Genomic DNA, 27,611 nt, shown 5'->3' with positions numbered 1-27,611 from the left:
CGCCCCAAATTCTCCCTGAGCTCCAGTTTCTGCTCTGCTCCGGGCTGTCCCGTTGCGGATACCAGATTCTGGCCCTCCGGGATCCGGCCCCCACACTACCTCCCGCCGAGGACCCTCTGCCGGGTCCCACCGCTCCGGCGGGCCCTTCCCTCCCTTCCCGGCGGGCGCGCCCCAGACTCGTCCCGGGAGCTGCCAGGCCGAGCGGGCGGCAGGCGGGGCGCGCGGCTCGGGTTTCGGCCCGCCCCCGGCGCCGGCGTGACCCCTCCTCCCGGGCGCAGGGCGGGCCTGGCCAGCTGGCTGGCGCCCCGCCCCGCGGCCGCGGCTGCGGGCGCTATAAGAGGGCGGCGGCCGCGGCGCACCCTGCGCGGAGCCGGGAGCGCGATGGTCCGCCGCCGCGGCGCGGCAAGATGCTGGATGGGTCCCTGCTGGCGCGCTGGCTGGCCGCGGCCTTCGGGCTGACGCTGCTGCTCGCTGCGCTGCGCCCTTCGGCCGCCTACTTCGGGTAGGTGCCCTGGGCGGGCGACCGCGCGCGCAGGCGGGCGGGGACGGCGGGGCCGGGGCGGGGGTGCCCGGAGCCCCGGGGCTCGCGCGGTCTGGGTGCCCGGGCCAGCGCTCAGCGGGGCCCCCGGGTTGCTTGGAGCTGTTTGTTTGCGGCTCGCGCGTCGCTCGATCCGTGGGTCGGTGTCCCCCGCTGCGCACTGGGGGTAGAGAGGCCGGCATACCCGACGGGTTTGCGCAGGGTCGAGGTCTTCCGTGACCCCAGAGTCGTCGCCGTCGGCGCCTTAGGCCGCGGTGTTCCTGCCAAAAGGCTGGAGCCTCCCGGCCCTTGCCCACCCACCCCCCTTTCTCTCCTCGAGAAGTTAATTTAACAACAACAAAAAAATACGTACAAAATCCAGATGTTCCTTGCACTGAGCCCCAAAGGGGGAAAAGAAAACCCTCCAAGCCAGAGAAATTTATTTTTCTTGCGCGTTGCTTTTGACGCCCGCCCGGGCCCCAACCCTGGCCCTTGGGAGCGCGTCTGTGAGACCTGGCCAGGGCAGAGGACGCTGCTGTCCCGCGGGTCGCTACCCACAGTTTTGAGTCTCTGACAGCAGTTTGCGGCACTGTCGGCGCGTCAGTCCCCCCCCCCCCTTTCTTTTCCCCCCTTTTCCCCATCTCCTCCCTTTCTCAGGTCTGGGATGCCTGAACCCAGCGACCTTTAGAAGGACCCACGCTGCGCTTTGGGCATGCGGAGGTCCAGGGTGTGAGGCAGCGCCCCAGCTCTCTCCCGCCTCAGCGGGCGCCGCCCCTGGGAGCCCTGGCTAGCTCCTTGGGTCCTCGTCGGCCTCCTGGGCGCCCTGGGCCGCTCCAGGGCCGCCGCCCTCCGCGGTCACCTGTTCCCTCGCCTCTGGCCCAGGCGCGGGCGCTTGCAGCGGCCTCGCCGGCAGAGGGCCCCGTTGGTCCAAGAATCTGGCACCCGCCAGGGCAGGGAGAGGCCGGCCTGGGCCGAGGAGCCCTGCAGGTGTATCCTGTTCTCAAAGAAAATAAAATATTTTCATGGGAAACTTTCCCTTTGTGTTTTTCTTTCTCCTCCTTTTCTGTCTGTTCCTTTCTCCAGGGTTGTCTTCCAGGGTCAGCTTCGTGTCTTGGTTCCCCTGGGGTCCCCACCCTGGCCCTCTCCTGGCTTGGACTGTGGGTATAGCTCCTGCCTGCCATCTGTGCAGCCCTGAGCCTCACCCCCGGGGCAGGAGGCAGGAGGGAGGGCCGGAGAATGGCCGTCTGGCCACAGGTCCACCGTGAGTCACAGCCTTATCCGCCAGCTGTGCCTTACTCTCCAGCTTGGCCAAGAGGCTCTGCTCACCAGGCTCTTGACACACCCTGGGCTTGTCTGGGCAGCAGGTTTGCTTTGCCTGGGATCTCTCAGACCCACGAAGATGGGGAGGATGGGATCCTGGGCCTCCATCCCAAGCTTTGCAGTTTTAGCTGTGCCTGTGTGTTAGAGCTCCCTAATAATCCTGGCTGCTGGCCATGTGCAGGTAGTAATGGTTTCAGTGCCACTGTGTCTCTCCTGGTCAGCCACTCTGCCCAGTTGTGTGGCCTCAAAGGACCCCTCAAGGGAGTCCCCTCTGAGTGCTGCTCAAGTATAGCTCTCCTGGTAGCTGTCCTGTAAGGGGGGCTGAGAGCAGATGTGCTCGGTAGGGGCACAAAGTAGGGGGACACTGGACTCTAGTGGACTGAGAGTGGGCTCCTCCCTGAGCCAGGGGACAGGCTAGGTGCCTTGAGCCTTCCCTTGAGTTGATTCCTAATATGCTGTGGAGGAAGGCAGGCTGGGGGCTGAAGGTCTGCTCCTAGCCCAGCCAAGGGAAGAGATAGGTTCCCAAGTGCTGAGAGACTCCACTGGGCCTGAGTTGCGGGAGGAGCCTGGGGGAATCTCCCTGAAGGTGTGGGTGTTCTGGACATCCCTCCCCAGCTTGGAGTGGACAGGGAGCAGGGAGAAGAAACTGGAATCTAGGGCTCTTTTCTCCCTTCCCCCTCTCCAAAGCTCTGCCTGGCACGAGGCTCCCAGGCAGGAACGCAGCTCCAGTTACAGCCCAGGAACCCGGAGAGGAGAGGCTGGCCCCGGGGAGGGTCACGTGGCCAGCAGGAGCCCTCCCTGCCCCCTCCCTGAGCTGCAACCCAACCTTAGGCTGCCCTTCCCTTCTCCAGGCCTCTGGCCACCCCACTGCTGGACCCCTCCAGATTGGCCCCTGGCTGTGCAGAAGGGGCTCTCCTCTTTCCCCCTTGGACCAGCTCTGCATCTTAGCCTGATTAGCAGGTGGCATTCCCATCTGGCTCTCCTAGGGCTGTCAACATGCCTGTGCTCCTGGGCCTGGCTGCCCAGCCCCAAGTCACAGACCCCGGTCCTCCCCTGGTGGCCGTGGGGGTGGGTTTCAGACTTTGACTCCCTTGTCCCCTGCCCATCTCCCGGAATTCTCAGGTGAGGGGATGAATCTGAAGGGCCCAGTGGGTGAAAGTCTAGAACAGATTGGGGTGCCCTCCCCCCTTCCACTGGGATGTTTTGTATTTTGAAGGGTATAGAGTCTAGATCTCTAGTCTAGGTCTTGGGGCTATTCCTGGCAGGCCTGGGCAGCTTGCAACCCTCCTCTCAGGGGTGCTGTGCAGGGGAGAGCCAGCCCCCTGCAGGGCCCTCGGAGCAAGGGACTTTCCATTTGATTTCTTAGAAGACACAGAAGGCCTATCATACACCTGGGGCTAGGTTTGGGTTTGACCCCTTGCATTCTGTATCACTCAGGGAACATTTGCAGGCCACTTTGGGAGACAGAGGTGGGAAGCTGGGCCCTGATGGAATTCTGCAAGCCAGGTTCTGCCTCTCTCTTGCCTGCTGCAGGTCTGATGTCCCCAGCCACATCCCCACAGCAGGCCAGACATCAGCATGAGTTGATGGTCTTGGAACCAGCACAAGCAGCAAAGTTTGGGTGCTTCAGGCCAAGAGGGGTCGTAGGGGCCCAGTGGTGCAGGGCTGCTGAGACTGGGCTGGATATAACCCCCATCCCGTCGAGTTCTTCAACTGGGAGCCTTTGGTCCACCCATAGCCATCACTAATTCCAGAACCTTGCCCTCAGGGTTGAAAAAACTCATCCTGTCCAACACTCAGCCCCCCTCTTCTTCCTCTGGCCCCATGGCCACTGCTCTGCTGTCCCTGTGGATTTTCCTGCTCTGGACACCTCCCATCAACAGAAGCACATGCCGCATGACCTTCCTGGTCTGGCTCCTCCCCCGTGTCATTTCCAGGGTCCTCCACCTCGAGCTTGGCTGGTGCTTGCCCCTTGTCTGACTTCCTCCGTGGGATGAACAGACAGGTGTTCCAAAGCACTGTCAGCTGACACATAGTTGGGCTATTTCGGCTGTCTGGTTGTTTGGACAGTGTTGCTGTGAACAGGGGAGTGTGAGCATTGCTTTTCCTTGAGCAGACCTGTGTCTTCAGCTCTTTGGGGGTTTGCACCTAGAAGTGGGGCTCCTGGGTCCTTTGGTCATCTGTGCCTCACTTTCTGAGGAGCTGCCAGACTGTCTTCCTAAGTGGCTGTGCTGTTTGGCATCCTGCAGCATGCACATGGCTGCAGTTGGCAGCTTTCTCTCCAACACTTATTTTATATTTTCCTGGTTCTAGGCACCCTGGAGGGTGTGAAGGGGCGTCTCTTTGTGGTATTGACATACACGTACAAGGTGGCTAATGGTGTTGAGCAACTTTCTGTGGCTTTTGGCCCTGTATATAATCTTCTTTGGAGAAGCATCTATTGTGTTCCTTGCCTGTTTTAGTGGGGTTGTTTGTCTTTGTTGTTGAGTTGTAAGAGCTCTTTACTTATTCTGGCTTTCTTCTTGGGTAGAGAACCTTGTCTTTTGATCCCCGAGCAGGCAGACACTTGTCCCTACACATGGAGGTGGTGGTTCCCCCAGGTGCTTCCACATCCTAGCATGTGGTGGGTGTCTGGGGGGGTCTCCCCCTGTTCACAAGAACCTTCTGTGAGGGCCTGTTCTCACAGAGGAGGCTGCTGTTATGGGGGTGGAGGATACTGATGAGGATACAGGCCCCTCAGGGTAAAGGGCAGGGGCTGCCCACCCCTCGCCCCCGCCTGCCAGTGTGTTTATCCCGCTCCTGGCTGGGGATGCCTTGGGGCCATGCGCCCAGGTCTGACAGCTGCTTGGTCTGGGGGTACTCAGCTGGCCCCTGGAGGGGGCATAAGGCAGGAGGGGCCTGGATCACCGGACTTTGTGATGCTTGAGAACCATGTGGTGGGAGCACAGCAGGTAGGGGGTGGGGGGCTGGCGGGCGGGGGTGTCTAGGCCTGGGCTCCTGCTGTGAGCAGAGTGGACAGAGCAGGGAAGTCTGAAGGGGGGGTTGGGCTGACCTGATTAGGAGGGGCTGTCATGCTGTGGACAAATGCTGTCCATGGAGACCCCAGGTTCCACCCCAGGAAAGCATGGGAGCCGAGGGTGGGAGGGATCCAGGACAGGGCAGTGAGGGAGCTGTGGGGAGACTGGGCCAGCCTCTTTGAGGCCGCCCTGGAAGTGAGGCTGGCAGTGGTCTTGAGGGAGACCAGGGTCTGGCCAGAGGAGGAGCGCTCCCTTGGCTGGGGAGGTGGGTATGGAGATGGCGTCCATCCTTGGCTCATGAGGGCCTGTGTGACCAGCAGAAGGAGTGATGGGCCTGTGCAGGCAGGCTTGGGGTGCGGGTGGGAGGAGCCCCTGCATGGAGCACAGAGGACCGAGGGCCTCCATGCAGCCTCAGCCTGCCCAGTGTCTCCATCCCTGGCAGGGGTCTTCCCTGGCCCCCAACGTGGGCTAAGACCAGACCCCAGGGTGAGAGTTCTCAGGCTCCCTGGAGCTCTCTCTAGGAGAGGGGTGTAGGGCACCCCCGAGGCAGATCTGAGGTGAGGCGGAAGTGTCGGCCACCTGGTCCCCTCAGCTGTGTGCACAGATGTCCTGCCCACAGCCGGCCGTCTGGACAGGGCGTCAGCTGCCTAATCCCATTCCCATCCTCACCCCACGTGCTGCCTCCTCCTGCGGCGGCTCGGATCTTGCCCTGGGCAGGGCCTGGTGGGTGCCAGTCAGCGTCCAGATGCCCCAAGGACAGGGGCCACTCCTGTCAGTCCGGCCCCACCCCCGCCCTGGAGCGTGGCCATCACAGGACAGCATGTGGGTAGTTTTTACCCCAGAAGAGAGTACATGCATACAGATCCCTCCCCAGAGGCCCAGGCTCCAGGGAGGAGAGATAAGTGTGGGTGACCGGGGAGTGGGACTGCCTGTTTCTCCTGCTGACTGCAGAAGAGTGGCACCTGGTGACAGGCCTCCTGCCCTCGCCCTCTTGATCCCAGCCTGCTGGGCACCCGGCCCCTTTGTGCACAGTGCTGGCAGGTTGCAGCAGGCTTGGGACCAGGCCCAGACATCGGGGACCAGGCCCGTGCCTCGCATGAACCCTGGGGTGACCACGGGTGAAACCAGGCCCCTGAACCACGGGAGGTGGGCATTCGGGGACTCTCTTCTGACTGGTGTCCGACTCTGCAGAGTTAGGGTGAAGGGTGCCATGTGTCCCTGCAGCCCTCAGCTGCCGCCCGAGACCTCCCCTGTCCGGGAGGCTCTGCCTGGGTTGCCCTCTCTTCCAGAAGCCCCTAACAGCCCCACTGTGTTTAATTCTCCTGGGTAGCCAAACCCAGGGCAAGCAGGAGGGACTGTGAGTCTCCCCTAGTGGGCACTGTCCCCTGCCCAAAGGCTCTGAGGCCATAGGGTCCCTCTGCTACCTTACGGGGCTCATGGCACTCATTCCTTAGGCAGTCTGGCCTGGCCCACTGTCTTGGCTGGCCTTGACCAGATGTGCTGTGTCCACACCTGGTCGTGGCCAGGGTCTATGCCCCTAGCTGCCAGGCCACCTGACCTTCTAATGCATGGATGGTGGCCCAGGTACAGTGTGCCTACACCACTGTGAGGAGGGATCCCGGGTGTGGATGGCCACAGGGGCAGCCATCAGAGCCTGGCCCATCAGGGACTGGCAACCTGCTGGTTTTCCTGTGGAGGTTAATCTGGAAGTACATCTGTGGGCCAGGCCCAGCCCAGTGGCAGGTGTTGGGGGACAGCCTCACTGTACCCGTCGGTCTGGGTGGCACTGGGCTGCCCCTGCTCTGGGCCCCATGGGTCTACCCCTCCTGCAAGGTCCCTGCTGGCCGAGTGCCGCTGCCCACAGGAGGAAACCCCGCCGCCCAGCTGGCAGCCCCAGTGCCTTGGGCTGGGCAGCCGGACGAGGTGAGGGAGAGGCAAGCCACAAGCCGCGTTGGCTTCCTCCACGATGCTGGGCCCGGAGCCACCAGGGCCAGTGGGTGGGAAGCCTGGCGACCATGAGGTGCTGCCAGAGGCGTCCAGGCCCTAGATCTCCAGGACATGCTCTGTCCTGGCAAATGGCAATGGTGGGGCTGAAGCCCCAGGCCACAGCCTTGGCACAGTGCTAGGCCCTGGGGGACATGCCATCTCTGGGAGGAAGTGATACGGGGGTCCCATGCTGCCCCTGCCTTCCCTGTGGTCAGGCTGCTGGTGAGGACCACAGGGGCCAAGGTCACTAGCAGAGGTGGCTCCTCCAGGAAGCCACCACTCCCCTCTTCTCCCCAGGAGTCCAGTGCGCAGCCCTGGAGCCTGGGGCTGTGGGACTCAGCTGGCTGCACTGAGGGTGGACAGGACCGTTTCTGGTAGGCTCCAGGACATGGGCCTGCTGAATGACGCTGGGTCTTGGGCCCGTGCTGCCTTGCAGCTCCTGTCCCCAGCCTGGGCCTGGGCACGTCTGGGTACCGAGTGTCTTTGCTGCCCTGCACGATGCCCCTGGGCTTGGGTTGGAAGCTAGGCCGAGCAGGGCTGCACTGCAGGCCTTGGGGCGGGTGGAGGGTAACCTCAGCCCCATGCTCTCAGTGCTGGAATTTGTTTTGATTTTGTTTCACATGGAAATTAAAGCTGTCTGGCCAGCGGAGGTTCACGGGGCGGGCGGGGCTCTGTGGCTCCTGGGGTGCAGCCTTGGCTCAACCGCCCTGGCTGGGGGAGCGCTGGGTCCCGGCAGGGTGGCCGTCAGGGTGGCCGGGCCTGCTGGCAGGAGAGGGCTGTCAGGGGCAGCAGTGGGGGCCTGGCCTCCCTCCCTCTGCCCTGAGGGGAAAGAGCTCACAGTTCAGGTGACCAGGCACGTTGCCAGCCTGGTCAGCCTGGGGAGGGACCTGCTCTCCAGCTCTCACCTGAGGACAGGGATCACCGGGCTTGTCAGATGGGCAGCCATGGCATGGCAGCCTCAGGCCCAGCCCCAGAAGCTGGGATGGGGTGGGGTTTGTCCTCAGAGTGCCTCTCACTGCCCTGGGCTGCTGCCGGACAGGTCTGGATGGTGGGCTGCCAGGCCCCTGCCTTTCAGCACTGGGTTCCCTGCTCTGGCCAGTCTCCAGGGCCCAGGGAAGCCATCCTATGACCCTTCCAAGGGTCACACCTCCAAGGCAGAGGCCTGGGCGCCCTGGAACTTTGTGTGTGCTGTCATTAGGCAGCCCCGTCCCAAGGACACCGCCCCCCCATGCCCGTCTGTATGACCACTGTCCCCAGTGCCCTGCCCATCCCCACGACCATCGCCCCCCTGTGCCCATCTGCACAACCACCTCCCCCCCCCTCTGCACGACCACCTCTCCCCCGTGCCTGTCTGCATGGCCACACCCCCATCCCCCCCCCCGTGCCCATCTGTACAACCACCGCCACCCCCATGCCTGTCTGCATGAATACCCCCCATGCTGCCCTGTCCCCACAACCACCCCCCCCACCCATGCACGATCACCACCCCAGTGCTGGTCTGCACGATCACTGGCCCCTCGTGCCATGTCTGCATGACCCCCCCCTCCCTGCATGACCTCCTCCCTGTACAACCCCCCCCCCCGCAGGCCCACTGCCCCCCAAGCCCTGTCTGCATGACCACCCTCCCTGCTCCGTCTGAAAGACCACCCCCCGGGCCCTGTGTGCAAGAACCACCCCTATGCCCTGTCCACATGACCACTGCCCCTGTGGCCTGTCTGCATGACCATCCCCCCCCCCGTCCCGTCTGCACAACCACTACCTGCCTGTGCCCCATCTGCACGACCATCTCTCTAGCCCTAGAAGCTGGGACGGAGTGGGGTTTGTCCTCAGAGTGCCTCTCACCACCCCCGTGCCCTGTCCACATGACCACCTCCCCCCACCCCGTCTGCACGACCACCCCTATGCACCGTCCGCCCGACCACCACCCACCCCCGTGCCAGAGCAGCTTCCCTTCCTGGAAGGCAACACATCTTCCACAGCTGCAGCTTGAACCATGGGGACAGGATGATGGGGTGGGAGCTGGCTCAGGTTGCCTGGGGCCCAGGGCTGCGGGCACCCCCTGGAGACTGCAGGGACTCCTCCCTGGGAAAGCAGCATGAGTGGGTGCTGGCTGTGGCCTTGGGCCAGGGCTGCAGACTCTCACTGGGGAGCTGATGGCAGTCTGGCCTCTCTCCTCTGGTGGCCGTGCAGCCTTGGCCACAGCACTTGAGCCTGACCCTCAGTGTCCTGCCTCTGTGCAGCTGACAGCACCCAGCAGGCCAGGCACTGAGGGTGGCCTGAAGGTGCACAGGGCGCTTGTGCAGACACCTCTTCCAGTGAGGAGGTCCATCACCAGGAGTCACAGCTTCACCCTGTGCAGTGTGGAGTCTGTACATACGTGGGCACGTTTGTACACGTGTGCTACGTGTGTGCATTTGTGTATGTATATTGCATGTGCACATATGTGAGTGCATGTGTGTGTATTTCACAGCGTGGATTTGATGTGTGCATGCAGGAGTGAGAGTATTATGTGTGTGTGTGTGAGCATGTGGGGGTATGTATATGTGTGTGTGAGCGTGTGGGGGTATGTGTGTGGGTATGTGAGTGGGGGTAAGTCTGTGAGTGTATAAGTGTGTGGTTGTGGTATGGTAAGTGTGTGTGGGAATTTTGGTTATATCTGTGTGTGTGTATCTGTGTGTGTCTATGGGTGTGTGTATGGTATGTCTGTGTGTGCCTGTGGGTGTGTATATATTATGTCTGAGTGTCTCTGTGTGTATATGGTATGTCTGTGTGTCTGTATAAGTGTGTATGTATGGTATGTCTGTGTGTCTGTGTATATGGTATGTTTGTGTGTCTGTATAGGTGTGTGTGTATGGTATGTCTGTGTATCTGTGTAGGTGTGTGTGGTATATCTGTGTGTGTATGGCATGTCTGTGTGTGTGTGTGTATGATATATCTGTGTGTGTATGGTATATCGTGTGAGTGTATGGTATGTCTGTGTGGGTGTGTGTGTGTGGTATGTCTGTATGAGCATGTATGGACATGTTTATGTGTGTGTGCAGGTGTGTGTGTGTGTGTGGTATATCTGTGTGTGTGTATTGTATGTGTGTGTGTCTGTGTGTGGGGGGTGTGTGTATGGTATGTCTGTGTGTCTGCAAATGTGTGTGTATGGTATGTATGTATGAGCATATGTGGGTATGTCTGTGTGTGTGTGTGTGTATGGTATGTCTGTGTGTGTATGGTATGTCTGTGTGTGTGTCTGTATATGTGTGTGTGTGTATGGTATGTCTGTGTGTGTGTCTGTGCAGGTGTGTGTGTATGGTATATCTGTGTGTGTGTGTATGGTATGTCTCTGTGTGTGTCTGTGCAGGTGTGTGTGTATGGTATATCTCTATGTGTGTGTATGTGCATAGTATGTCTGAGCAAGTGTGGGTATGTGTGTGTGTCTGTGCAGGTGTGTGTGTATAGTATATCTGTGTGTGTGTATGGTATGTCTTTGTGTGGGGGTGTGTGTGGTATGTCTGTGTGAGCAAGTGTGGATATGTCTGTGTGTGCAGTGTGCTGGTGGGGAGGTATGGTGCCCGTAGGGTGTTTGTGGGTGTGCATGAAGGTGTATCTGAGGCCGTGTGCACACACAGTGCATTTCTCTTTGAGTCTGCCCAAGAGCTGACGAGCTGAAGGGAAGCTGAGAGCCATGGGAACAGCACTGCCCTAAAGGTGGGGGCCGAGCAGAGCCCAGGGCCTGCTGCAGGTCGGGGTACTTGGAGGACAGCCTTGGAGCCCGTGGGAACCCCAAGACCACCATCTTTGGGCCCCCAGGGCAGGCCAGGTGACGTGCAGGGTGCTGGCCTGAGTTGCTGGTGTGGCCCAGGCACAGCCTGGCCTTGGCCTTGGGTGTTCTGGGTGTGGGACCTGTGTGGCTGGGGACCTGGCTGGCTGGCTGGCCCCCTCCCTGAGGAGGCTTCCTGAGACCAGCATCAGCATCCTGGGTCAGCTGTAGCAAGGCACCTGGAGCTGGGCACCCTGGAGCAAGAGGATTTGCATTCCTGAGCCTGGAGGATGTCTGAAACAGACCTGGGCTCCCTCTAAAGGCCGCAGCCAGGGTCCCCTGCCCTCCAGCTGCTGTCCTGCTAGGGCCCGAGGTGTCCTGGGCAGCATCTCCCGAACACCTGCCCCTTTGCACGCAGCATCCCTGTCCTGTGCTCACCTTTCCTTACAAGGACACTGGCTCTAGCCCTGTTGTGACCTTGCCTTGAGGGTCGCCCTTCCCTACTTCTGCAGGACCCCTGATCCAAAGGAGGCTCCTCCAGAGGCCTGTGACCAAACTCTCTGTGCACTGTGGTGACTCAGCTTGACCCACACAGTGTCTCGTCCTCTGCTTCAGACTCTACCTGTTCAATTTCTTAAATTTGGTGACCAGTGTGTGGTGAGGGATAAGGAGGCCTGCGGGGCCGTGTGGCTGGGACCTCAGAGATGACAATCCAGACCCATCGCTAGATCCCAGGCAGAGTGGGACAGCCCTTCTCACGTCCCAAGAAGGCCGATGACAACAGCAGGAGACCAAGAATGAAGAAAAGAAAGGCAACCAAAGCAGTTAAGCTCAGAATGTTTAGGAGGAGCAAGCGCCACAGGAACTGGCCCAGAGGTGGAAATGCCAGGCAGGACAGGGTCAGCAACAGACTCAGATGCCATCAGAGACTACGGAGGGAGGTCAGGAAGCTGGGAGCCTGGTCAGAAGAACCGCCAGTGCAGCCGGAGATGGGAAACTGGGGAGGGAACAGGCCTGGGCTGAGGCTGAAGGGAAAGGAGGCGAGGTCTCTGAAGCCCAGTAAAGCCATGAAGAAAACTCAAGCGGCCCAGCGTCTTCCCAGGTGGGGAACAAAAATACATGTGCACAAGAATGTGACACGCTAGGATTAAAGGACACCAGAGCCAAAGACTGTAAGAGCAGTTGAAAAAACCCGGTCCAGGTGGTGTTCCCCAGAGCCGCTGGGCGCCATGGGCTGACCCAGCTCTAAAGGCAGAAGGCCCTGTGGAGAGTGAGGTCCCTGTGAAGGGCCAGTGCAGACCCAGGAAACAGCCTTCTTGGGCCCGAGATGGAACCACTATGCCCAACATCATGACCCCGGGCGGGGCAGGGGGTGCCACCAGTGCCCCAGGGCAGCCGAGAACCAGGGAGCAGGTCAGACCTGGTGCTGAGGACAGCCGAGGACCAGGGGGCAGGTGAGCAGACTTCTAATGAACAAAGGGAAAACTTCAGGCAGACAGAAAAGAAGGCAAAGTTCAGGGCAGCGTGGTCAGCGGCCCAGATGGACCCAGAGAGCACACCAGGACCCCAGACCTGAGAGTGCAATGCACGAGGTAAGGTGTTGGGGTCTGTGCCCGCGCCTATGGCGCTGTCTGCTGCCCGGGTCTGTGACTGGTCACCTGAGTGCTGCCTGGGTCTGTGACTAGGCCCCTGAGTACCACCTGGGTCTGTGACCGGTCCCCTGAGTGCCGCCCAGGTCTGTGACCAGTCCCCTGAGTGCTGCGCTGGTCTGTGACTGGTCACGGGAGTGCTGTCCTGGTCTGTGACTGGGACCCTGAGTGCTGCACGGGTCTGTGTGCCTCCCTGGTGCTGGGACTAGACTACAGGTCAGGAGTCACTGGAAGGATGATAGTTTGTGCCTTCTGTGCCCATTTTGAGGAGGAGTGTGACTTGAAAGCACGGAGCTGATACCTGGGAGCCAGTGAAGCTCTTCTTGCGGACCCCAGGGCACGTGGCGGAGGACAGTGCAGACTGTGTGCCCCTCACGTACCTGGAGCAGCAGCAACGGCAGGTCACCTGATCCAGTAAAGGGGAAGTCCAGAGCACACGTCCCCTGCCTAAAGATGGACAGCGCTGTGCAGCCACTTGGGAGGATACGCTGACAGTTCTCCAAAGTCTAAGCGTGTAGCTTGGCGTTGACTGGCATGCCCATTCCCAAGTTATGTACCCAAGAGAAGTGAAGACACTTCCTCAAACATGTGCATTCCCAGAGGCTTCAGGCATAGTTGTTGGAAAGTGGGACCAACCCAAGTGTCCATCCCTAACAGACAGAGAAGCAGAATGTGGCGTGCACTGGTGGGAGGCCTTCCTCTTGAAGGCAGTTCTGACATGTGCTCTGATGGAGGTGACCTGGACAGTCCTGGGGCAGGTGAAGCACACTGGGCATAGGCACTGCTGCTTCCGACCTCCTCAGACTGTCCAGAGCAGGTGCGTCCACTGAGACGGGAGGCTGCCTCATGACATGAGTGCAAGTGGATTCTTTTTGAGGTGATGAGAGGGTTCCAAGTTGGCTGTGATGGTCCCACATACTGTGAATACACAGCTGTGGACACATGGTCTGTGCCTTAAATCGCAACCATTCAGAGTGAAGGGAGAAAGGGGGTTGGAATGGAAATTATTCCACCAAGAGAAGCTCAGGTGTAGGTGGCTTTATGGCAAGTTCTTCCAGATAGTGAAGAGGACGTGATTGTCCTAGTCCAGACCTTCAGGAGACTCAGAGCACCCTCCAGGCACCAGAACTTGACAGGAAGAGCAAAGGCAAAGAAAAGGGCCAAAAATGGTGAGCAACCTCCATCAAGTGCTGTTGGAGACCGTCTGTCAGGGTATCAGCAGGATGGAACCCTCTGACTAGGTAGGTTGGTCTCTCCAGATCACCACAGACATGTAGAGCTCTGTGTGACAGTGCTACGGCTAAGGAGTTTTTTGTTACACTGGGGATTGAACCTAGAGGTGCTTTGCCACTGAGCTGTGTCCCCAGCCCTTTTATTTTTTGAGACAGGGTCTCACCAAGTTACTTTTGGCATCACTAAATTGCTGACTGGCCTTAAACTTGCAATCCTCCTCCCAAGTTACTAGGATTCCAGGTGTGCACAAGCACACCCAGCCCACTTAAGGATTTTGAAAGGTTCTTTGGTAAGAACCACAGGGAACGGCAGCATGATCCTGGGTGACCAAGAGGCATCCCACAGAAGTTCAAGTGTAAGATGGGGGTGGCTATGCTCACTCTTCATAAATAAGTGACCGGCTTATACCCATTAGAGCCTCTCCAGGAAGCCCACAGAGCCGCGCATGGAGTGGTGGGCACCAGGGCTGGGCGGAGATGCCAGTTAGGTGTAGGGAGTGCTCCACCACACAAAGAGCGAGCTTGCGGTGTGGCGGATGGGCTGCCCAGCTCAACCGGATCACCATGCAGCAGACATGTTTCAAAATACCATGTTGTGCACTTGTGTGTGCACTGACAGACATACAGTCACGTATGCAGTCGTCCAACTGTGAACCTTACAAAGAAGCCAAGCCCATCTCTGAACACGTGTGGTCGTGTGCAGAGAACATGGAAGACCTCCAGTGGTGGTGAGGGCATGCGGAGGCAGCAGAGCCTGGTCAGCACAGGAGCCCACTCATCATTTGTGTGTCAGCAGTGGGCCCAGTGAACCTTGTAAAGACAGGTTGGAGTCCAGGACAGAAGTTTTCAGAGTAGACAGGAAGGGACCCCCTGCAAGTCCAGGGAGTGAAAAGGAAGGGACCCCAAGTCCATGCCCGCAGACCCTGGAGCCCAGTGTGGCGGTCAGCTGGCTCGCCACAGACGGCCCTGCCTGCCTAGGGAGCTCTTGAGGAAGTCCTAGCAAGAACTGGGCTATGGGAAGGCGGGAATGGCTGTGGCGCTGCAGGCATGAGGCCGGCTTCTCGACCGTCATGCAGGGACGGTCGTGTTCCCTAGGGACATCGGGCCTCCCAGAGATGGTGTGCTCCGGCTGGTATGGCTCGCTGGGAGCTGCCTGAGGTCAGCAGGCGGAGGGCTTTTGGAAGGTCCTTCGTGATGTGAGAGCAGGTGGGCTCATTTTTAAAAAGTGTTTTCTACATTTCTACTTTGAAATGACAGGTCCCATCGCCTGTGTCTGTCGGCACTGCATGGTCCACTGTGGAAGGGCTGCTGGGGCGAGTTCTCGCCTGCACAGCCTCATGGGGCTGCGTGCCTGCAGCAAGGAAGCGTTGCTTCTCTGCATCTTTCAGGAACGCAGTAGTCGCCATGCTGTGTGACTGACATCCTGAGCCTATTCTTCTGCTTAGCAGAAACCATGCGCCTTGACCAACCCTCTGGCCCTGGTGACGAGCATCGACTGCTGCAGCGTTTGGCTTTCTCAGCTGCAGAGTGTAAGGGAGCTCGCGTGGCCCTTGTCTCAGAGCCTGATTCACTCCATGGACCTGACAATCCCCTGCTCGAGTGTGCGGCCTCTTGAACTCTGTAGCATGAACTGTCAACGGGGCCTCAGTGGGTGCTATCAGTGGGTGGACGGGCTGTTCCTGTGTCTTGGCTGCTGGGCAGGGGGCTGTGGTGAGGGGCAGTTCTGGTGCCTCTTGGACACGCTGACCCACGTCCTCCACAGGTGCCCCATGTGTTGCACATGATTGGACGGGCAGTTTCCACATTCTCCTCCACAGTGGCGCACATGTCCCTCTCCTCTGCCCCTACCTGCTGTCCTTGCTATTTGTGACAGTAGCCATTCTTCCTGGAGTGAGCAGGTGTCTCCTTGTGATTCTGATGGACATTTCCCTGATGATTAGCTTTCTTTCATGTACCTGTTAGCTATTTCTTCATCCTCATTTGAGACATGTCTGTTTAGATCTCTTGCTCATTTATTAAATGATTTATTTCTTGCTACTGAGTTGACTTCCTTCTATGTTTTGGATACTAACCTCTTATCAGAGGTATGATTCTGAGCCAGGTATGATAGCACACGCCTATAGTCCCGGCTACTTGGGAGGTTGAGGCAGGAGGACCACAAATTTGAGGCCAACCTCAGCAACCTGGAGAGACCTGTCTCCAGGCTGTGTGCATGTGGTTTGCGGGTGCCCTCTCCCACTCTCCATCCCGTGGCCTCTTCTCCTGTTGGCCGGCTCCTCTGCTGTGTAGCTCTTCAGCTCCATGCCACCCCATGTGCTCTCTTTGTTGATGTTGCTTGTACTTTTGGGTCACGTCCAAGAAATCTCGCCAAGACCAACATCGTGTGCATTTCCTGTTTTCACCGGTGGTTTCATGGTTTCAGGCGTAGGTTTCAACTCCCTGACCTACTCCAAGTGGATTTTTGTGTATGTCATGACATGAGACTTCCAAAATTGGAAATAAGAACATCTAAACAAGGTGGAGCCCGTTGTGCCATCGAACTGCCAGCTCTGAGCAGAAGATGGCACAGGGTGGGCAAAAGGGCCTGTGCCCCAGAGGAACTGCTGTCCCTGCCAGGAGGTGGCTGTGCTGGGTTTTGCAGCCGGCCTGTCTGCCCCCTCTCGGCAGGTTGCCTGCTGGGGACTGGGTGGCAGCTGCATTAAGCCTGGCAGCAGGTGGTCCGTGTGAGGTGGGCAGCTGGTTCTGTTGGCGGGGACCTGTGCGGTGCGTGCCAGCCTGCCTGGGACTCTGCAAGGCAGAAGCCTCGAGGTGGCAGCCCCGTGGGCAGAGCCAGCCACCCAGGCTGGTGTGCAGGGTGGGCAGGCACAGGGATGGCTTTCAGCCGCATGGAGAGGGTAGGCTTCCCCTGCCCCAGGTCACCTGTTGTGGGCCTTTCCCTGTCCTGTGCATCTGCACATGGCTTCTGTCCTGTGCTCAGTGCCCCTTGTCTACTGAGTGGGGCTGGGGCTGGGTCGGGGGTGCACCGTGGCTGCCGCTGCTTTAATGGCAACTCAACACCCATGGCCACGTGGGTCTGACATACCGGCCACACTCCTGTTCCCTCCCTGAGTCCACTCAGCCATCCTGTGTTGTGAGCATGGTCTGCAGGATCCGGTGTCCTCGGCCCATCATCAGGCCACCTGCCTGTTGGCCCATGAGATATCGTGACCAGAGCTGCTTTGAGCTCACTCCCCCTCTGGCACCTCGGAGCTCAGCCAGCCCAGCTCGAAGGCACCCAGGGCACCCAGGTGGCCTTTGTCAGGCAGAGCCGTCCAGTGTGAAGCCTGTTCTGTGGCACTGCTCCCACTCCTGGAGCCCTAGGGCACGGTGTGGAGCATCTGGCTGCCCATCTTGCCACGTCCTCACATGGTGGAGGGGCAGAGGCTCCCTGGGGTCCTTTAGTCAGGACACTGATCCCATCACGAGGCTCCCACCTTGTGACCTCGTCATGTCCCAAAGGCCCCACCTCCTGACACTGTGGCCTGGGGTGAGGACAAACATTCCGACCAGGTTGGTGGATGAATCGTGGAATTTTATAGGCACACTGTTCTGGAGTTCCCGCCAGGGAGAGCCTGTCTTTCCCTGTCCTGGCGCACAGTCTGCTCCCAGGTTTGATGCGTGTTCCTCTGATAGAGACAGAACAGTGCTGTTTGGTGGTGGAGTGTCCCACGTCCCAACAGCTGGCTGTTTCCTTCCTCTGAACTGCATGTTTGTCCCCTTTGTCCATTTCTGTTATTGTTTGTCTTTATTTTTGTTTTTTAAACTGATACGTAAAACGTACACCTGTGCATTGGTGTTCTGATGTGTAGACTGCTTGTTGTGTAACTCGGGTGAAGCTATCTTATCTCCTCCGACACTTATCAGTTGTTCATGGTGGGAAGGTCTGAGGTCCTCTCCTAGCGTCAGGCACGCTGCGTGATCGCCACCTGTGGTCCCACTACTGTGCAATGGCACACAAGGTTCTTATTCCTGTCCACCCTGTCTACTTCAATGGACTCCTGGGGTTCATTTATAGAAAACAGATGTCCACAGACACACACCCACGCATGGCACGCATACACAGTTAGTTCTCGCTCAGGGATGTAAGTTGCACACTGATAATATTTCCCCATATGTCACTTGTCTGCTGGTCTTTAAGTCTCTTCTTTTGCTCCCTCTACAGAGATTTTTAGAAATACCTTAATCATTGCTTCTGTAACACCCGCTGGGTTCAGAGTCACAGAGACAGCGCTCCTATTCTAGGTTATTGTGTGACCTCCTCATCTTCCCCCAGGGCTTCCAAGGGTCATTCTTGGCTTTGAGGTTGGTATGGTGGGAGCCCTGACCTAGTAGACAGCATGCCACCTCCTCACCCTGGGCCTCCCCGTCGTGTGCCACAGCCCCAGTCCTCTCCCCTGTGTACCCTCCTTGGTCCTCACATGGCATTGGCTTGGGACAGGAGCCTGTAGGACAGTTGTCCCTGAGGCTATGCATAGAGCTAAGGCAGGGTCAGCCATGGGCAGAGGGTGGGGAGCACAGGCTGGCCAGGTGGAGACCCGACCTCCCGGGTCCCTACTTATAGTGGGACAGGCTGGCCCACTGGAGTGGAGGGAGTGTCCCCCAGGCACAGACACATGTGGAGTGTCATTGTCTTAACACCCCCGACTGGCTGTGTGTCAGGAAGTGTCCTTGGCCTGCAAGTCCCTCCCCTGTCCCCATTTCCTCTTTGTCTCCCTTGATCCTCCTCTGCCTGCCCCTCGTGCCCCCTTCCACAACTCCATGTGCACTTTGTGCCCCCATGAGACCCCCATGAGGGTCTGGGCCACAGAGCTTCCCTGGACACGGGAGCATCTTGGCAAGTCCAGGCCGTGGCACATGGAGTGGACGCTGAGGCCTTTCTGGTGCTTCTGTCCTGAACCTGGTTGTGACATTCTTATCTGGGGACAGAGGTCTTCGGTGAGAGCTGCCTTTGAGTTTGGGGTGTGGCTCTGCCTGCCTTGGTTTTCTCTGGTGGGCAGCCACCAGGCTCTGCCCCAGCCTGCCTCCACCCCTGCCCCTGGTGGGCAGCTCTCCTGGGGCCTGGTCTGGAGCCATCATTGAGCTCAGCCACCTGGCAAGGCTGGAGTCCACCGGTGGCCTTTGGTCCTCCCGGAGGCCCTCTGCTCAGATGGAGCTTTGGAGGTGAAGCCCAGACCTTGGTGGGGCTCTGGCCCTGGCCCTCCAGTCAGCTTCCTCCCAACCCAGAGCCTCTCTCCAACCTGGGAGCTCCCAGGAGACCCTGCCTCTGCCCTGCTGTGCCCTCCTGCACCCCTCTGCTCTCCTGGAGGCCCCACCCCACTCCATGTTCCCAGGGCCCTACCCCTGCTGTGGGGCTGACACATCCCCTTTGCGACCTCTTGGCCCTGCTCCCGCCCCAGCCCTCGTGTAGACCACCCTTAGGCAGGTGAGTCCACAGTCCCCTGCGAGGGATTCGGGTGAGGGCAGTGTTCCAAAGCTACCCCCGATCATTCCCAGAGGAGCCTGGGCACAACAGCATTGCCCCTGCTGAGGGGCAAAGGGGACTATTTCCTGTGGTGTTTGAGGCAGGGAACTTAGTTCTGCCCACGTGCAGACAGATGCCTCCTCGTCCAAGGATGAAGGCCTGGGCATGGCGGGAAGTGCGTGTGCCTGCGGGCTCCATGTGCAGTCTTCCCACATGGGGTGCTGAGGCCTGTGGGTGACGCATAGAGGTGGCAGGACTCGGGTGTCAGTCCTGGGATGGAGCAGGGTGCAGAGCTGCCGGGTTAGGGCTGAGGCACTGAGGCTGGGAGCCTCGCTCAGTGTGCACAGCCTATGCCTGCACAGATATGTACTGGCCAGGGCCTGCTGGAGTGTCCAGGGGTTGCCATCTGCTGTGGGGACATGGGGGTCTAGCAGGCTTGAATTCGGAGGAAGGAGGTACAGGAGCCTGGGGCAGGAGGGTACATGACTGGAAGGCAAGGAGGGGAGGGCGAATCCCTCCTTGGTCGGCCATTAGGCTGGGGGATGAGCTCTTTGGTCACCTGTGAAGAGCTGGGCCCTGGGGTGTCTTCACTGGGAACTGTCCTTTCACTCTGGTGGCCAGTCCTGTCCTTCTAAGACTGAAAGACCCTGCCCAGTCACCAGGCTGCAGAGGCAGGCAGGGAGGAACAAGCCAAGGCCTGCCCCTGAAGCCACAGACCCATGGGACACCCCCAGCTGGTGGCATCAGAGGGAAGTGGTCTCTAAGCTGGGGAGGGGAGCAGAGTGTGGTAGGGACACCAGGGAGCTGTAGTCCTGGATTTGGCCCTTTCCCCTGCTGCAGCTTGAGCCTGGCCGTGCTCGTGGGGGTGGTATGTGTCGGGGAAGGGGCTCCATGTGTCTGGGCAGTGTGGCTGGTGTGGACTGGACTCCCTGAAATGGCTGGGCTCCTCCTGCTTGGCTCTGTGGGATGGTTCTTCTGTCCCCAGCTCCCGAGGTCCTGGCTGGAGCTGGGGCTCACTCTTGCCTCTCCATCCCCAGGCTGACTGGCAGTGAGCCCCTGACCATCCTCCCACTGACTCTGGAGCCTGAGGCGGCTGCCCAGGCTCACTATAAGGCCTGTGACCGGCTGAAATTAGAGCGCAAGCAAAGGCGCATGTGCCGGCGGGACCCGGGCGTGGCGGAGACGCTGGTGGAGGCAGTGAGCATGAGTGCGCTCGAGTGCCAGTACCAGTTCCGCTTTGAGCGCTGGAACTGCACCCTGGAGGGCCGCTACCGTGCCAGCCTGCTCAAGAGAGGTGAGTGCCAAGGCCCTGCCCAGATCTGGCCAAAGAGCCCAGGTGGCAAAGGTAGGACTGCAGGGCTGTGGGTATATCCCTCCTGCATGCTCTCTTCCTCTGGGTCCAGGTGACCTGAAGCCTGGCTTCTGGCAGTGGCTGGGGCCTGGACAGGGCAGCCTCTCACCTCCCTCCACCCATCCCCTCCATCACACACACTCATGGAGGGCCTGGTGGCATAGGACGTCTTTGCTCAGTCTTTGACAGGTCCCGGGGCTATCTGTGAGTGCTTGACTCATGCCAGGTATCTGAGTGCCCAGACACCTCCACCCAAGGAGAAGCCCTCCTCTCCTCCTTCCTGCACCTGGGGCACAGAGGTCGGGGCCCCTCCACAGCCTTGCCCCAGCTGAGGGCTGGGGTGCTGCGTGGATGATCAGCGGTAGATGCTTAGGGAGGTCCTCCACGGAGAAGGCCCTGGATTCCATCCTGAGCACGGCCAAAACAAAACCAAAGGAAACCAAGCATAGGGGACTTGAGGCCAGGGCAGGGCCACACCCTGAGTTCCAGCACCCAGGACGTGCCCTGCACCCCAGGCAGGCAGCACCACACACCTGCCCACCTGAGGGGATGGTTTAGAACCCCCAGCTGTGGTTTGGCTGCAACACGTGTGAAATGGGAACCTCCAGGTGGGCTGCAGGGTCCTGGGGCCTACCTGGCTACCTGGCCTCACTGACCTGCCCCTGCTGACCCCAGGCTTCAAGGAGACCGCCTTCCTCTATGCTATCTCCTCCGCCGGCCTGACACACGCCCTGGCCAAGGCGTGCAGCGCGGGGCGCATGGAGCGCTGCACGTGTGACGAGGCACCGGACCTGGAGAACAGAGAGGCCTGGCAGTGGGGCGGCTGCGGGGACAACCTCAAGTACAGCAGCAAGTTCGTTAAGGAGTTCCTGGGCAGGCGGTCAAGCAAGGACCTGCGAGCCCGAGTGGACTTCCACAACAACCTCGTGGGTGTGAAGGCAAGCAGAGCGGGGCAGGGCGCAGGGTGGGTCTGTTGAAGGCCCCGGAAGGGACAGGGGCAGGTGGGCGGGGTACAGAGTGAGTAGGTGTGGCAAGACATGGTGGGTTGGGTACAGGATCTGTGGAGAGGCAAGGCGCAGGGTGGGTGGAGCTGGGCATGCAGTGGGCGGGGCCCAGAGTGAGGGGAAGGGGCTGGGTGCAGGCCTCCGGTTGAATGTGGATGAGTAGACATAGGAAGGGAGGGGCTTGCTAGACGGAGGCTACTTCCTGTAGAGCTTGTTAACCACAGGACAGATGGGGGGCACTAGCCATGGAGGGGTGCCCCGTCGTGCCCCAGTGAGACATCCCCTGCATCCCCTGTGGAGAAGAGGAGCTGGAAGCCCCACGATAGTCTGGGAGGGACAGCTGGATGGGCCCCTCTGGCCTGCCACTGCTGGTCTAGAGCCCAGAAGGGTTCCTGGGTTGTCGTCTAACCAGGGGTCGGCGGGATGTGCCCCTTCTGCCAGGGTAGCCCTCAGGCTTGTCACCAAGACTGTTGAGAGCAGCCATAGAGGGAATGTGTCGCCTGGGGGTCCTGGGAAGAGTCTGGGAGTGCAGAACCCACTCACCCAACTCAGGGCTGTCCATGCCTCTTCTGCTGGCCCCTCTATAGCCAGACTCCAAGCAGAGCTAGCTACAAGAGACCCAACTAAAAAGACTCAAGTTTCAGAAAGAGAAATTTCCAAGCTCTCCAGTGGGCCCTTTGGGAGGCCTTGGGCTGCAGCCTGGGTGAACCTGGCTCTCTGGCTGTCCTTCCCTCCCCGAGTCACCAGAGCTCCAGATGCTGGCTCCTGCAAGGGAGGGGCAGATCCCTAACTCTAAGACACCCGACCCCAGTCCCCAACCAGCCCTGACCACCAAAGGCTGACTCCAGGCCCAGCCTGGGCCTCAGGAGGGCAGAGGCAGCACGCCTCCAGGGGCAGCACGCCTCTTTATGAGAAGGCAGAGTTCTGGCCACGCACTTGTTAAGCACTCAGTCTCCCTGTCCATCAGTGCTCTGCTGCCTCCTCCTGCCTTCCTGAGCCGGCTGGCAGGCGGGTGAAACTGGAGGGCAGATTAAATCCCCTGGCTAGGCCCTGGTTTTCCTTTGTGTTGACCCCTCCTTCCCCTGTCGCCCTTTTGTGAGCTATTAATGAAGAGTCAGAATGTGAAAAGCCCTGGACCTGGGGCAGCCACATTTTAATTAAACCCGTCTAGGTTTCTCAGCAAAGCATCACTAAGTGGAGTCTCCTTGGCCGCAGGAGGGGGCAGGTGGCTGCATTTCTTAACCCCCCCACCCAGCCTGCCCTCCTGGGGCCATGGTGGGAACTCGTGGTCTGGCTCAGGGCCCACCTGGGAAAGGGCTAGTCCCCTCCCCACTTGCTTCTGCCCCAGGGAAGAGATCCCAGGCTGGAGATCCCAAGGGAAAGCCAGCCCCTCTTGGGACCCCAACCTCCTCCCAGTGTGGACCATGGGTGCTCAGCTGGGGCTGCTCCTGGAGAGGCAGAGGAGCACCCCGCTCGGGAAGCTCTTCCAGCAGTAGAATTCTCTCGCTGTCAGGAGTGGGCTTCTGCCCTTCTGCAGCACCTGACCTACAACAGCAGCTGGGTCTCAGGGCCGTGCCTGTGGGTCCCCAGTACTTAGGTAGGGACCGGTCAGCCCAGGTGCAGACCCTGGGTCAGGGCACGGTTGTCCAGCTTGTCCAGTGAGTGACATAGCAGACTTCAGTGGGGCTAGGGTTGTTGAAGGGGAAGAGGGGTGGACATCCAGGCAGGAAAGGGTGTCTCAGCAGGGTGGGGGGTGTCTGCTCACAGAGGTTTGGGGAAGTGTCCTGGAAGCTAAGGTGCAGTTATAGGACCTCTGTCCTGGGTAGTCCCTGGCTTGGAGGGAGAGGGACCTGCACAGGGACTAGGGAGTGGAGCCTCCATGTCAGAGAGATGGTGATGACCCCTGCTGGCCAGGTCTGGGTCTGTCCAGCCCTGGGTGGGTGGTTGGGCTACCTGGCAGGTGCTCTCATGTCCACACCTTCTGCAGGTGATCAAGGCCGGGGTGGAGACCACGTGCAAGTGCCATGGCGTGTCAGGCTCCTGCACCGTGCGGACTTGCTGGCGGCAGCTGGCGCCCTTCCACGAGGTGGGCAAGCACCTAAAGCACAAGTACGAGACAGCGCTCAAGGTGGGCAGCACCACCAACGAGGCCACGGGTGAGGCAGGTGCCATCTCCCCACCACGAGGCCGGGCCTCAGGGGTGGGCAGTGCTGACCCGCTGCCCCGCACACCCGAGCTCGTGCACCTGGACGACTCACCCAGTTTCTGCCTGGCCGGCCGCTTCTCCCCAGGCACAGCTGGCCGCAGGTGCCACCGTGAGAAGAACTGTGAGAGTATCTGCTGTGGCCGTGGCCACAACACGCAGAGCCGGGTGGTGACAAGGCCCTGCCAGTGCCAGGTACGCTGGTGCTGCTATGTGGAGTGCCGGCAGTGCACACAGCGCGAAGAGGTCTACACCTGCAAAGGCTGAGCCCAGGCCCTCCAGCCCTGCAGTGTGCACACAGTGAGAGGAGGTCTACACCCACAGGGGCTGAGCCCAGGCCCTCCAGCCCTGCCGTGTGCACACAGTGAGAGGAGGTCTACACCCGCAGGGGCTGAGCCCAGGCCCTCCAGCCCTGCCGTGTGGGGTGTAGGCAATGCACACAGTGAGAGGAGGTCTACACCTACAGAGGCTGAGCCCAGGCCCGCCCTCCAGCCCTGCCTGGGGTGTAGGAAATGCACGGAGTGCAGGGTTCACACCTGCAAGGACTGAACCCCAGCTGTGGCAGGCATTGTGCAGCAGGAGGCAGCTCTAGCTGCAAGGGCTGAGCCCAGGGCCCCAAGGTTGGTGTCTGGGTCAGCTGTGGAGGCCAGCTTCTGTCTGGCCTCCCCAACCCCTGTGCTCCTGCCCAAGGCCTGAGCTTTCTCCCATGACCCGAGAGCGTTGCAGCAATGCTTTCTCAGCTGTCTCCATCCCTGACACCAGTCCCCCATCTGGGCCCCAGTCTGTTGGCTGCCCCTCCCTGCCTCCGGACTCCCTCTGAGGCTTGGAGGGCAGGTGCACCTTTGTGACCACAAGGCCGCCATGGGGCACGGGCCTGTCCCGGCACCCAGCACCAGCACTGTCTTCAGAGAGCCAAACCACTAGGAGAGTGCACAGCCCTCCATCTCCAGGGCCCTGCTGCCCAGGCGCCCGGGCGGGGAGGACTCTGCCTTCCCTCTCTGACATCGAGCACTTCTCTTTGGAGTATCAGTAACTTTAAGTTATTATATTATATTATATTATATTATATATTATTATTATTATTATTTAACTAATATAATAATTATTATTTTCTCCATCCCCTTTGCCTCTTGGGCTGACTCTGTCTTGCCCTGAGCTGGGCAGGGAGGGCTCCTCTGTCCCTGTGCTCCAGTCTTCCTCCCGACCTGTTTGCCCTGTCTTTTGAAACCACTAAATTGAGATGATATTGTTAAATGAAGCAAGTGGCCTACAGAGCTTCTTGGAAGCCGGCCCCCCACCCCATGCCAAGGGGCCAGTGCCACTTGGTGGCTGTGCTCTGTACCTTATGGGCAGAAAGTCAACACCAGGGTCTCTTGCAGATTCTGGGCCTTGGGGTGGCAGAGGGGTGGGCTTGGTGAAAGAGGCAAGGCCATCCTTTGAAGGTTCATGCCATGGAGAGACCACACTTGCTCGTGTGTCACAGGGGTGGGGGCAGGCAGGGACAGACGCACTTGGAGAGTCTCTGGCTGGCCTCTGACAGTGGCACACCCTTCTTTGGGGCCATGCTGTTGTTTTTTCAGGGGGAGGGGTGACCGACACTGACCTAGTTTGGTTTGAGCATGTGTGTGGGGGGTGTGTGTGTTGCGTGAGTGTAGGTCGTGTGTGCATACTGTGCTGGTGTGGTCAGCGGTCACTTGGGTTGTCCCACCTCCTTGGTGTACCACATAGTGGCCCTTTGGCTCGCAGAGGTCTGGCCTGCAGCTTTTTTGGGTGGGTGGCCTCATGTAGGATGGGGTCTAGGAGGAGGCAGGTGTGGAACTACTGAGCAAGGAGTGGGCTCCTCAGAGCCCGGTGTCCAGGAAGCAAAGGGGAAACTGTTTTTGAAAGGAAGCCTGTTTATGTGGCTGCAGGTCTCTGGTCCTTCTGAATGGTGTCAGTACCGTTTATTCTCCTGGGTTCAGATGGTAGCCCTTGGTCAAGGCCCCGTCCCAGCAAGTGAGTGTGGGTGGGCTGTGTGAGGGCTGCATCGAGGTGACCAGAGGGGCAGAGTGGCTGGCAGGCCCGGGTGCCTGTCCTCCCAGGTGTCCACACCTGTCAGGGTCCCAAGCATCAGGCCTGGCCACTCTGCCCCTGAGACTGGAGCTCAGTCGTGTGATTCGTGGAAGGACACCCAAGGGCCAGGGTCTTCTTACCCAATACCAGTTGAGCTCTGCCCTCAACATTCAGAACAGGCTCTTCACCCGAGGCGGCCTGCAGAGGTCTGTTGGTGGTTTTGTTTCTCTCTAAAGACACACAGAGCGTCCTGCTCAGTGAGGAGGCCACCGTGCCGGCTGCGGCCTCTGACCTTGTGGGACAGCGTGGAAGGAGCTGTTCTGTGGGGCGCAGAGCCAGTGGTCTCCCTCTGCCCCATCCACCTGCTCCCACCAGCCCAGCGGGGGCCTGACCTGAGGCCTGCTTCTGGCCGGGTGGGTGGCCCAGGAGGGAGGGGCGTCCCTGTGCTGAGGCTCCCGGGAGCCTGTTGATTTCTCTACCTCATCTGTAGCCCGTGGGTGTGAACCCGAGTGACTGTGGAGAATGTATTTATTTAACAGCTTTGTATAACAGAACCAGAAACAAATGGAGTACTAAATAAATGTATTTTAAGTTATGCCCACTTGAGTCTGCCACCTTCACAGGGGCCCTGGGGGTTGGGGCAGGCAAAGGAGGTGGCTGCAGGGGAGTGGGGAATGTGAGGAGGACTGGGGAGGAAGATGTGGGCCCAGGACGAGGAGCCGTTGCTCGTGGTGGGCCTGTGTCCCCATGCCATGTGGCTGCCCAGGCCCCACTGGTCTCTCTACCTCCTGTGTCCTCTGGGCAGGGGCTTACTCACCCACTCCCACCCAGTTCCCTCCCTTCCTCCCAGGCTGTCCAGGGGACGGCCCCCAACAGGCCAAGCCCTCCTACTCAAGTCCACCATGGTCCCCACCCCCTGACACATCCTGCTGGAACCCCTGATGGATCCTGCTCGTGCCCTGACTCCCCTGAGTCGCTGCCCTCTCAGCCTTCCACCTGTTCCCTGGGCCTCGGGGAGCATCGGGGACAGGCCTCCATGGAGAAATTCAAATCTGCCTAATTTGAATTCCAAATTCTCTTTCCTGACCCTGGGACTCTCCTGGAAAGGGAGGATGGCCCCCAATGCTGAGTCCTCGCCTCCAGCCTCTGGCCTCTACTGGGCTGAAGTCCCCCTCTCAGGATCTCCACAGAATACCTTTAGCTCCCAGGCCTCTGCCCAGCAGGCCAGGCCTGAGTGGGCCTGTTCTTGAATGTTGGAGGCAGAACTGTCCAGCCTGGGTGAGAATCTGGCCGGGTCAGTTTCCCATGGCCTGCCCCACTGAGGAACCCTGACTGGTCTTCTCCGGTGGGTCCTGGGTCCCAGCTGTGCAGCTAGGGTTCCCGTGTGGGGTGGATCGTCCAGTGTTCAGGGTCTGTACCTGCAAGCGTGCATACAGGTGGCGTTGTGGCTGTGTGCAGTTGCGTCTGCGTGTCCACGTGTGTGTACGTATGTGTTCAGAGGGGCTAGGTCCATGCATCTGTTATACATGCATGTCTATGGCTGGGACCATGTTTGTTCACATGTACCAAGTGTGTGTGTGCACACATACATGGCCCACATATCTGTGTGCTCACCCATGGCTGGCTCCACAGTCTGCATGCTGTGTGTGTGCATGTGTGTTGTTCATGTTTTTCTGCATGCGTGTGCATGTGTGAGTGCTGTGGGGACTAGTGCTGGGCTGTAGCTTGCCGCCTTGCCCTGTGCAGTAAGGGGGGCCTGCCTCCAGAACCCCCTGACCCTCTCTCTGGCCTCTTCAGCTCTGAGCTCCAACAGGTCCATAGCCTGAGGCAGGAAGGAAAACCTCTCCTGACCAACCGCTTCTGCCAGGTGGGTAGAGACACCCTGTAGGCTGCCAGGTGCTCCCCACCTATTAGGGCAGAGGAGAAGCTTCTAGGCAGTTCTGGAGCACAAGGCACCTGGAGCTGCCATCCTGGAGGTGGGACTGAGGGTCACAGCCCCTTCCTGGTAGCCCAGAGCTCTGGGCTGGGGTCT

General features: G+C 59.6%; 1 protein-coding gene across 1 annotated transcript; it reads left to right on the top strand.

The window, feature by feature from the left end:
- Window positions 1-320: 320 nt before the first annotated feature.
- Window positions 321-26,174, top strand: Wnt9a (Wnt family member 9A). The gene is made up of 4 exons (XM_026379953.2): window positions 321-502; window positions 20,007-20,263; window positions 20,996-21,258; window positions 23,312-26,174. Exons 1-4 carry the CDS (start codon window positions 408-410, stop codon window positions 23,792-23,794), a joined length of 1,098 nt encoding a protein of 365 aa, XP_026235738.1. The 5' UTR covers window positions 321-407; the 3' UTR covers window positions 23,795-26,174.
- Window positions 26,175-27,611: the final 1,437 nt, after the last annotated feature.

Source organism: Urocitellus parryii, chromosome 1 (assembly GCF_045843805.1).
Source record: "Urocitellus parryii isolate mUroPar1 chromosome 1, mUroPar1.hap1, whole genome shotgun sequence".
NCBI classification, from domain to species: Eukaryota; Metazoa; Chordata; class Mammalia; order Rodentia; family Sciuridae; genus Urocitellus; species Urocitellus parryii.
This window is presented reverse-complemented; position numbering and strand designations above follow the sequence as displayed.